The sequence below is a fragment of the Sinohyriopsis cumingii genome, unplaced genomic scaffold (assembly GCF_028554795.1).
Source record: "Sinohyriopsis cumingii isolate HCF-2022 unplaced genomic scaffold, ASM2855479v2 utg001741l, whole genome shotgun sequence".
In the NCBI taxonomy this organism is placed as follows: Eukaryota; Metazoa; Mollusca; class Bivalvia; order Unionida; family Unionidae; genus Sinohyriopsis; species Sinohyriopsis cumingii.
The window spans coordinates 204,158-216,910 of NW_028316041.1; the positions used below are offsets into that span (position 1 = coordinate 204,158).

General features: G+C 35.0%; 1 protein-coding gene across 1 annotated transcript in view; it reads left to right on the top strand.

Annotated features, from left to right (window-relative positions):
• LOC149771681 (uncharacterized) overlaps positions 1 to 12,379 on the top strand; it is a 56,863-nt gene extending 44,484 nt beyond the window's left edge. The window contains exons 10-12 of the mRNA XM_089948235.1: positions 2,058 to 2,317; positions 2,878 to 3,154; positions 7,392 to 12,379. Of these exons, the coding sequence (XP_089804361.1) occupies positions 2,058 to 2,317; positions 2,878 to 3,154; positions 7,392 to 9,406 (2,552 nt within the window). The 3' untranslated portion in view covers positions 9,407 to 12,379. The remainder of the gene's footprint in view (positions 1 to 2,057; positions 2,318 to 2,877; positions 3,155 to 7,391) is intronic.
• Positions 12,380 to 12,753: the final 374 nt, after the last annotated feature.

Here is a 12,753-nt window from a genome sequence, read left to right on the forward strand (position 1 = left end):
TTTTGTAAGCACAGTGAGTGATATCAGGCCCACTTGTGGCTGTTGCTGTTTTGCAGCTCATATTCCAATCACATTTTCCGTTCCTGTTTAGCCTTTTGTTGTTTTCACACCACCACATTAGGTTTAGTTGTTCTTGCCAATGTAGCTCTGCAGCGTATAATATATGTTACTGAGTGTTAATATCCTAATTCCTATAAAGTGGTTACTTGATTAGAATTAAATTGAGTGTTTATTCAGTTCAAGTTTAATTGAGATAGATACTCTGATAATGTGATTAAATTAAAAACTCTGCCAAGTTTTCGACTGATTTATTGTACGACTAATAAACAGCACTTCACATTTTTAAGTAAAACATTCACATTTGCAAATAAATATTCACTCAGCATTAAGAGGTTAGTGTTAGGACTGGTTGGCCGGGTGTCAGAATAATGTGACTGGATGGGACATCATGCTACATGTCTGTGGCATGATGCCCCAGTGCTAGACATCACTATAAACTGCCACATTGCAGACATCATAGCAATATGACTGAAAAATTGTTAAAGGTACGTTAAAAATCGAAATCACACACACTATATATTCAGAATAGCAATTGAAAGTTCCCAACAGTTCACCTTAAAATTCATAATGTGATACTTGAAAATGACATCAGCACTTTCTAATGATACATGCGTACACCACTTGTCACACACCAACTAGTTGGAATGTGCAATTTAGCTCATAGTCTCCTTATGATCACATGACAGCTGGTTCGTACATTAAATCACCACCTGTATGTGTGATTAGTGTGGTTGACATCCTATAGTAGACAAGTGTAACGAATTACCTGTGCAGCTAACCTCAGCTTATGGTAATTGTCTGGAAAAATATGTGCATGGAAAAAATACAGGGAATTGATTTGGCCATAAAATTACTGTCTGTGGAATTACCATAAATGTATACATGGAAATAGATACAAGAAATTTAGTCAGCATTGAAAGTACTGTCATTAGAACTATCATAAGTGCATACAAACTGTCAGTAGAATGACATTATAGATATGTTATCATTCAAGCTGCAGACATTAAATTTACAAGTAAGTTTGAGTGCTGTCATTATATAAAGACATGCTTCAGAGAGTGAATTTGTCAATTTGATTAAAGTCATTGTGTAAAGATATAGAATATATAGGTCAGTTTGAGACCATCTAGTATGTACAGAAATGGTTCAGCATGCTTCAAATAGTAAATTTATAGGTCAGTTAGAGTCATGTCATTATATAAAGTCATGTTTCAGATAGTGAGTTGGTCAATTTGATAAAAGTCAATATGTAAAGATATATAATATAGAGGCCAGTCAATATGTAAAGATATGCTTTAGAATGCTACAAACCGTTAACCTAAAAGTCAGTTTCATTCCAGGCAATATGTAAATACATGGTTTAGCAAGCTTTATATAGTGAATTTCAGTGTTTGGCCTTGGGTTTAAGCAGAAAATTACTGTTGACTGCTGTGTTAAGCAGATCTGAATGTTCTTGAAATAACTTTCTGCCGCTTGTCTAATAAATTTGAATTTGCCTTAAATATAAATTTCTGCTTTTGTCACCTTCTGTCTTTAAGTCTGCACTCATTTGTCTTTCATTTGTTCTTGGCAGGGACCAGATTATTAGGCTTCAGTGACCTATATTTGTATTGGCCAAACACATTTCAACTTGGTTACCCTGTGGCTACTAAAGTTTGATTTTTACTTGGAACAGGAAATTCGTTATAGCCACTAAACTTTTCATGCTGGTTGACCTTTGGCTACTAAACTTTTGTACTTGGAACACTAAACTGGTAGTGGTCACTGAATTTTTCAAGTACCATACCTTGTGGATACAACAATTTGATATGTATTTGGAGTGCTGATACAGCAAAATACATTATTGAATCTAACTATAGAAGTTCAAGCTTCTGTCTGATAAAGATCAAATGAGCATGCATGTGTAAAATTCTGTTTGCAGGAGTGCCTTCTTTAGACCTTAAATTTTAGTGCCAGATTTTAGTGTGTAAGCTTATATGATTTTTTTTTTTTTACAGGAGTGCCTTGTTCTGACCCTAACCTTTTGTGCCAGATTCTAAGCAAGTCATATCAAGATGCTTCTTCATGTCAATCTACACTGGAAGAAAACTGCCTGTCAGTGGGGCTGCAATTTCATGGTGAAACTCCTGCAAATGGTAACTGCTTTTTTGAGGCTGTCTCCAGTCAACTTCAGCGATTAAATTCTGTTGTACAAAAATCACCAAAACAGCTGCGCCAGGAAGTAGTTGCCTTCATGAGGACCAATAGAGTACTGCATGTAAGCAAACATATTATGCTGTCTGTCTATAAAGGGGAATTTGAAGGAAATGTTTAAAAATCTTTTCTCTGATGTTCAGTCATGGCTTGATGAACAGAAACTGTAAGCATTATAGGGAACTATGAACAAGTAACTTCTTTTTTAGCTTTAGCATCTTGCAGATATGTATCCATTCTCTGTATATAACATATATAATAAAAAGAACACACACACACATATATTTATACATATATATATAATATATATATATATATATATATATATATATATATATATATATATATATATATATATAAAACTTGCATTAGATTAATATAACTTGTATGAGAAACATCTAATGTCTTTACCAATATAATAAAAAGAACACACACACAAACACAGACACACACACACACACACACATCTAACGGCTTTATCATTTATGTCAGGAAGATGTTTTCTTCTGACCTACATTGACCATTGAGAACACAATAAACTAATCAGAGATGGGGTAATAAATCATTAGCGTCAATTTTTGTCAAATAATGCTGTACTGAACTGAATGTTTCTCACCTACTCAGGTATCTGAAGGCACCATAAATTTGGAGAGTTTCATCCATGATGAGACATTTGATGACTACTGTTCACGAATGGCCAGGGATGGAGAATGGGCAGACCATGTCTTGGTGGTTGCTATGGCTAGGAAACTACAAATGGATATTTTTATTGTAACGAGCTCACCATCCTCAGGCCCTGATGACATCATTGTGTGGGTTGTTGGACAGACAGGTTTTCGGGGGATGCCCATTCTCCTAGGGCACATCTGGGAATTCCATTATCAATCATTACAACCCATAGGTAAGATTAAAAATAACTTGAATTTATACTTAGTTCTGTTAAAATCCTTATGTTGAGCAGTAGAGTAATTAAGTAATGGCATATTTAATATTATTGGGTTTGAATGGTAATGGGTTTTAGCGTCACATTCCTTTGAAATACAATTAAACTCATCTAGAATGAAGACCACCTAACTCTTCCAACAGTAAGTGGTCTCTCAAGACATGCAGTCTGTCATAGAGATTGTATGTCATACTGTACTCAGAATATGCAGTCTGTCATAGAGATCATACATCATACTGTAGTCAAAAATTCAGTCTGTCATAGAGATCATACATCATACTGAACTCAAGACATGCAGTCTATCATAGAGATCATATCTCATACTATATGCAAGACGTGCAGTCTATCATAGAGATCATATCTCATACTATATGCAAGACATGCAGTATATCATAGAGATCATATGGTAGATAACATACTTTACTCTTGTATGAAAGGACAAAACTGAGTAACATAGAGCATTATTAAAGGGAAAATGTACATTAGTAAATATTCTGATATCAACTGCTACCAGCTATAATATTTGTATATTCAATATGCAGCAGCAAAACAAGAGCATATAACCTGAATATTATGAAATGTTGTCAGATAAGAAACACATACAGAACAAAAGCTTTTACTTTTCCTTGAAATATAGAAAGGATTGAAGAAATATTCATAATATTTTGGTGAAAGACACGAAAATATTAAAAACTTAAGAGCAAAATAGAAAATGTAACTTAACCAAACCAATTGGATTTGACAAGGCATTTTGCCTTAACATCCATAATTACAAAAGATCCTAATCTATTTTGGTTACAGTATAAATTACTGCATAGAGTTCTTGCCCAAACACTTTTGTAGAAACAATTAGAATGGCAAATAGTAATGAATTTTCTTTTTGTATCGATTTGCCTGAAATATGTTTCTATCATGTTTAGGGACTGCGCAGCTTTGAAACAGTTTTGTAATGTTTTAACAGGGTACATAGCCAACCTCAAAAATGTAAAAAGCATGAAATTTAGCCATTTGCCTAAAAAAGATGATGGTAGCCTCAAAATTTCACCATGCTTGATGTGAACCTTAAAAAGCTATAAAAATCAGCCATGGGTTGCTTTTTAAGTACTGATGGGTGTTATGATAGACTTGTGTTATGCAAATATGAGTATACATACAGCGATTTAAAGCAAGAAGCAGCATTTGGAATAGTTAGGTTGGTATTGTTAAATGATAGCTTCATGTATAGAGGATGCAAATGTTTTCACACTACTGCTGACAGTGGTGAGTCAGACACATTTCCAAAACCATTAGTTGCGTATGGGCAGCTTTATTTTGAGCCATATTATGTGTGTTATGTGTTTATCTTTCATGAAGTTTTACTTTTACTCATTTGATGATTTTAGCAATTTGTGGGTGAGAAGGGTGACCTTAAAAATTGTTGTAATGCCAGTTAGAAACATCAAATTAGACTTAAATTGTATGCCTTGCTGCTGCTATGAACCCTGGATTTAAGCCAATAATAATAATAATAATAATAATAATGCTTTATTTATAGAAGGTGACTCATTAGTCAAGGACTATTCTCCTCTGAGGCCCTCTAAGCAGAGTATAACAATGCACATTATAGGAAGATAGCAATAATTACTGTTTATTTTAACATGTTTAGCATTAAAATAATAAAGCCAATGAATTTCAAATAAGACTAATTTCCTGTATACCTTTTCCCTTACAGGAATAGTTGTTGGTATGTTAGAATGTAATTAATTTTATATTGCTGATATCTAAAAGACACGTTTATACTATGCGCCATGAACCAAAACTGCCATCTCTACCTTTGTTTAAAAACTTCTTGAAACAATACTACATTTGTGAGTCGGAATTAAGCAAAATAATCAATAAGCTGGAACGTTTTCAAACTAAATGGCACACAGATATTAACATAGTAGTATAGCAAAGTTATAGTTTCTGTCCATTGGCTGAAATGATCTAGATATATTTAGGAAAATCAGTTGATGCATACACACTCTTGAATTATCACTTGATTATACTTTGGTTCATATCATCTAGAACTAGTTAATACGAGTTATATGCATACCTTTATATACTCTTACAATATTCCTGTGTCTTAATCTCTTCTGGTCTGCACTTCCTTCTCTCTACTTTCGGACATTTTATAGGAAGTGGAATAAATGATCCTTAATAATGTGTTATATATATATGTGTGTGTGTGTATGTCTGCAAATATAATAAGTTCTTTCTTCAGGCTATCCTCGTTTCCTATTGTAAACATTTTAGCCGATTCAGACCTTTATATACAGAGCTAAGATATATCTAGAAAATATGTTAGGTAGTCATTGGGATGGATCCCTGACCCAGGGTGTTAAGTGTGTGTTAACTGTCCATGCTGGATGGACAAAAACGTATAATGCTGGTCACCCACTATTTCGGTGGTATTTAAGCATCACATCACATCACAAGACCAATCAATTTACAGACAACTTAAAGGTAAAGTACAATTTTCATTTCTTAAGCAATATAGCCCTGCAGCATCTTTTGCTACAAAACAGTATAGCCCGAGAATAAGGGTCTAGATAAATTTAATAAACAATCCTCCAAAAATAAATTAAGAAGTAAATATATTTATTTGATCAAAATACATCTGTCCAAATAAACAACCTATGGTGTTAATGCATATAAAATCATAACACAGCATTATGAAACAGACAGTAAATCTTACATAGTCATCAGGAAAACAATGATTCAAGAAAGTGAAACTTTCACAGAGCATATTTTAGTCAAACTTATTATTTTGGAGTGGAAGTACCTTTGAGTTGTGGAAAATTGTACATAAGAACATTTTCTAAGCTTGTTCCAGCTGTGTAAGCTTGCTGTTTGTATGTCCCTTTAGACATCCGACTATGAAAGGGAGTTCTCAGCACAGAACAATAGTCATACTCAGGTAAAGAATAGAATAAACTCAGAAGCAACAGATAAATGCTTATGCAAGTGACATCTTTTAAAGATTTTGATTTTAGTAGGGCTCTAAAATTGGAGGATGAAGAAAGATGAGCATTGAAGTGTTGGGTATATATTGAACTTTGGTCATTTCTTCTCCCCTCCTTTTTGTTCTAATCTCCCACCCCATACTTTAATCATTGCAGCATCTCTGCATCATCTATGCAGATTTGGTAAATAGGCTTATGTCATGAAGATAGCTATCCCCAATGTAATCAAATTTGGTGTATTGGCTTATAGCACAAAGATGGCCATCCCCAATGTTAACAGATTTCAATTGGTAAACAGGCTTATATCATGAAGTTATCCATCACCAATGTAGTTAAATTTGGTATATAGGCTTATATCATGAAGGTGTTAGATCATTTTTTATGAGCAAACTCTGGGCATATTTATATGATAATCTAGACTCTAGCTGTCTGTGCAAGCCCTGTACATATTTATATGATAATGTTGCATCTAATTTGCTGAGCTTCAACCACTAATAATAAGATATTCCTGCAGCTGATTGACCAAACTTGTTGTTGTTGTTGTAGGGTTTAACGCCATTTTGCAGCACACGATAGGCTATACATGGCGGCCAGTATTAATGGTGGAGGAAGAACCCGGGAAAACCCTGGAAAGAACCACCAACCCACGAGAAGCTACTGGCAAGCTTTCTCACATACCCACATTGGCTGAATCCGAGACTCGAACCCACACAGACAGAGGTGAGATGGCAGTGATCCGTAACGGAGAACGCTTTAAACCACTCGGGGCCCTGACCAAACTTGTTACAGCTTTGATAGGAGACTCTATTTCTCATCTAGTTATATCATCAAAATTAAGGATGAATATGCTTATGAGCTATTAATTTCATACTGATGAAGTTTGACCAATGGTAGGCTTTAAAGCTATTTGCACATATATCTTAATTGGATATTACAATCATACATAGGCCAGGTAAGTGATATCAGATCAACTTGGGTCTCTTGTTTGCATAGACTAATAGACTTTAAAGTAGCACACACACACACACACACACACACACATATATATAGATATAGATAGATAGAGATAGATATTTCATAGATATTTCTTTAATTATGTTAGAAATTGAAACTTTTGATTTAGTATTTACCTCTCTCTTCTTGTGTTAAAATAGTTTCATACCTGGAAAACAGTTTAAATATAGTATCACAATCATTTTTATCTATTTCAGCCCCTGTAGTTCTTGTGCAAGACCTAGCAGGCCATTCTACACAAGCCCAAACAGAAGTTTCCACTCCAGCCCCAGCAGCAGATGTCATGCAAGCCCCAGCATCTGGCTCCACATCATCCATGGCTGTTGGTCTCATTCAAGCCCCAACAACGAAAGCCACAACATCCACAACAACTGGATCAACATCATCCACATCATCCAGTTCCAAAACATCTGATGTCTTGCAAATTTCAATGTCTAGTTTTGCAAAGACTGATGTCATGCAAGCTCCAATATCAGAATCCACAACAGATAATACCTTGCAAATTCCAGCAGCATCTTCCACAACAGATAATACCATGCAAATTCCAGCAGCATCTTCCACAACAGCTAATACCATGCAAATTCCAGGATCAATTTCCACAACAGCTGATGTTATATCAGTCCCAACATCTTCTTCTGCACTATCCACAATGAATGGTGTCATGCAAGCCTCAACAACTGGTTCTGCACCATTCCTAATATCCACAACAGCTGAGGTCAGGCGAACAGCAACATCCAGCTCCACCACAACTAATGTAATGCCAGCCACAACATCTGCTTCCATACCATCCACAACAACTGGATCCACACCATGCTCAACAACCACTTTCACAACAGCTAATGTCATGCAAGCCCCAACATCAGCATCAACAACAATGGATGTCAGGCAAGGCCCAGCATCTGGTTTCACAACTAATGTCATGCAAACCCCAACATCAGGATCCACAGCAACTAATGTCATGCAAGCCCCAACATCAGGATCCACAACAACAAATATCATGCAAGCCCCATCATCTGGTTCCACAGCTAATGTCATGCAAGCCCCAACATCAGGATCCACAACAACTAATGTCATGCAAGCCCCAACATCAGGATCCACAACAACTAATGTCATGCAAACCCAAGCATCAGTATCCACAACAACTATTTTCATGCAAACCCCAACATCAGGATCCACAACAACTAATGTCATGCAAACTCCAACATCAGGATCCACAACAACTAATGGTATGCAAGCCCCAACATCAGGATCCACAATAAATAATGTCATACAAACCCCAACATCAGGATCCACAACAATTAATGTCATGCAAACCCCAGCATCAGGATCCACAACAACTAATGTCATGCAAACCCCAACATCAGGATCCACAACAGCTTATGCCATGCAAGCCCCACAGTCTGGTTCCACAACTAATGTCATGCAAACTCCAACATCAGGATCCACAACAACTAATGTCATGCAAGCCCCAACATCAGGATCCACAACAGCTGTCATGCAAGCCCCAGCATCAGGATCCACAACAACTAATGTCATGCAAGCCCCAGCATCAGGATCCACAACTACTAATGTCATGCAACCCCCAACAGTTGATGATACTGACAGGTTCATGCACATTGCATGTCTGTTGGTAAATGTTGGATCCAGGGTCCTTAGACGCCTCTTGATTCATCATACAGTCACAGCCACCTGCACTCTGGACCAGTATCTTGCCAACAACAGAATGGATATTAACGATCTAAAGAAGAAGAGAATACTAAATAAATCTCAAATGGATATCTTGTTCCCACCAGGTGGAAGTACCAGCCTAGGTGAATACGATATTACACTTTTATCTGCCTTATTTACTAACATTGTACCTACTATAAGTCCGCAGCAACTGAACATGATACAGTTTTTGAGAGACAAAAGAAATGAAATATTTGCTCATGCAAGATCAGTCACAGTGAATTCAAATGAATACCAGACATTTTGGAATGATATACGCACAAGACTGGAAGCACTAAGTAAGCAGTGTGGTGACCCAGACTTTGAGAATGAAATATCAAGAGAAATTCAAGGCATCCAGGTGTCAACATTTCAAGGTACATCTTTCCTTGACACACTACAAACACACCCCAGAAGGATGGAAACTCTTGAAAGGCTTGTACAGGATTTGATTTCAAGTCGTGCCCAAGAATCAAATAAAGAATCTGATGACAGTGACACATAAACATCTTCATACAGTATCAAGGCAAAATGAAACAGTACAGAAAAGCTACAGACATTGTCATGGAAACAGGAGATAGTGTACACATATGTGATTACACAGAAATAAGCTGCATTTGTGTGACATTCTTATATTAAACCTGTCCATCACAGTAATTGTTGAGGATTTTGTCAAATCGGATTGCTGACATTATTACAGGTTGTAAATAATGTTGATAAGTTATACAGCATTGCAATTATGACTTGAGATTTAATTGGACCCCATAATCTTGAGTCCAGATATGGCATGAGTATGACTTAAAACTTAATTGTCAATCACTGGATTTAAGTTCAAAGATATCATGATAATGGCTTCAGACCTAATTGTTAACCCCATGGATGATGAGCTGAGATATTATAACTTTGGACCTAATTGTCAGCCCTTGGATCATATGTTGAAAGATATCATGATGATGGCTTCATACATAATTGCCAACCCATGGATCATGAGTTCAGATTTGCTATGATTATTACTTTGGACTTAATTTGTCATTTCATTGATCTTGAATTAGATTTTTCATGATTATGTAGTCTGTTTCTAAATGTCATATGGGGGAAGACATCAGTAGTAATGGAACTTGATCCTTGTATCAGAGATATAGCACTGGAATATGATCCAGTTTTTGTGAAATGAAAGAAATTATATATTTGCTCATACAAGAGTAACAATTGTAAATACAAATCATTCCAAAATATTTGGAATGACATCTGCTCATCACTGGTGCCTTTTTGTTTGCAATTTGAGTACCAAGATTTTGAGAATGAAATATGAAAGTGAATCAAGGCATTCAAATATTGACAGTTCAAGATATATCTTTCCTTGATACACTGCAAACACATTCCAGAAGGATTGAAACACATAAGACTTGTACATACTTTGATTTAAATTACTGTTTGAATAATAAACATTTTGACATTGTAACAAAGCTGAAACAGTAGGGGAGAGCTGTTGATGTTGTCATCGAGATGGGATATACAGCACATACCTCTGATTGTACACAAATCTTCAATAGTATGGCATTCTTCCAGTAAACCAAGAGCCTACCCCCCCCCCCTTTACTTGGAGGATTGTGCGAAACCTGATTGCAGTCCTTGTTATTAGTTGTAAATAATATACATATGACTTTGTACAGTATACATTAGTACGTTTAATGGCAACTCTGTTACAGACGATAAGTTGTCATAAAATTTCATGATTTTGACTTTGCACGTAATATTCAGACCCAGGACAGAGTTCATGAATGTCATGATCTTGCCTTCAGATTTTAACTGTCAGCTCAGGGATAGCATGTTAAGATATGTGAGTATGAATTCAGGTTTAACCATCAGCCCAGGAATAACAAGCTAAAACATGTCGTGATTATGAGTTCAGGCTTAACTGTCAGCCCAGGGATAACAATTTAAGAAATGTCATGATTAAGAATTCAGGCTCAACTGTCAGCCCAGGGAAAACAAGTTAAGACATGTCATGATTAAGAATTCAGACTTAACCGTAAGCCCAGGGATAACAAGTTAAGATATGTTTATGGTTATATTTATTTAATTCAAACTTAACTGTCAGCCCTGGGATAACAAGTTAAGACATGTCATGATTATATTATAAATTTGGGCTTAACTGTCAGCCCAGGGAAAACAAGTAAAGATGTGTGTATGACTTAGGATTTATTGTTATGCTCTGGATTTCAAGTTATGAATTATCATAATTGTGTTTTCAGACGTAACTGTCAGACCATGGATCATGAGTTTATATATACATATATATATATATATATATATATATATATATATATATATATATATATATATATATATATGGCTTAAGACTTAATTGTGAGCCCCTGGATCTTGAATTTACATATAGCATGCCTTCAAAGATAATTGTCTGCCCTTGGATCTTGTTTTCAGTTGTCATTATTATGTATTCAGGTTTGCAAATTGTACAAATGTAATACAGAAGAATAGGTATGGAATTTTGGCCTTTGATCCCTGTAATATAGACGCTATTAATGCAGAGCTTTGAACATCCTTGCTTTTATTTGTCTTATTAGATTTATATAAATTCATCAGTGAAGCTTCATCTCAGCACAAGTTTGGAGAGATTTGATGATGATCATAATTGTAATGTTTCAAAATTACAATGGTGATATGTTTGTTTACATTCAGTTTGTTCACATATGATTCGTTACTGTGATGATATGTTTGTTTTCATTCAAAGAGTTCACATGGCTCATTACTGCGACGAAAGGTTTGTTTTCATTCGAAGTGTTCACATATGGCTCATTACTGTGACGATATGATTGTTTTCATTCAGAGTGTTCATACAGCTAATTACTGTGACGATATGTTTGTTTAAATTCATAGTATTCACTTACATATGGCTCATTACTGTGATGATATGTTTGTTTACAAAGTGTTCACATATGGCTCATTACTGTAATGATATATTTGTTTACATTCAGAGTGTTCACATATTGCCTATTATTGTGACAATATGTTTGTTAGCATTCAAGGTGTTCAGTGGTGTTTTGTTTCCTCTTTAATATGTTTTCATGTGTCATTTCACTCTGCCAGGATTTAAAAGCAAGGAATTTGATTACATTCAAACATCGTTCAATAAACAGATAATCTCTTATCGATATCCGCAATCACAATATGGTTGAATGCACTTAAACCTACAGTATATAAAAACATTAAATCTTCAATGCAAATGCTATGATTGCTTAAACTTACCAATTAAATTACTCCATTCATTAAATGTTAACAAATAATGAATTATGATTTCAATTGCTGTCATATTGATTTCAGCTGATCATAAAATATTACAATGATATGAAAAGACTAGAAATATGTGAGATTCAGAAAGAACATATTTTTATCTTTTGTTAAATTCAGCAACCATACATTATGACATATATATATATATATATATATATATATATATATATATATATATATATATATATATATATATATATATTATATATATATAAATAACTGATACTTGATGAGTAACATCTGGTATTGAACATTGAGAAAGGTTATATTGTTATTGCCACACAATAAGTCTGTTTTACTAATAAATCATTGCTGGTAGAACTTTCATCCATATTATAAGTTTGCAAAAGGCATGTAATGTTTACTTTAAAAGTGGCTGGAAAAATTGTAAAAGGGATGACTTGCGACTTGAAATGATATTTTGAGCTGCAAGAGCGTTGGTTTATGGATGGTTCAGAGCTATATTCAACATAGAAGAACACGCTTACAAGTTTGTAGCTGACCAGATGATAAGGCCAAATGAGTCTACAAGAGTGT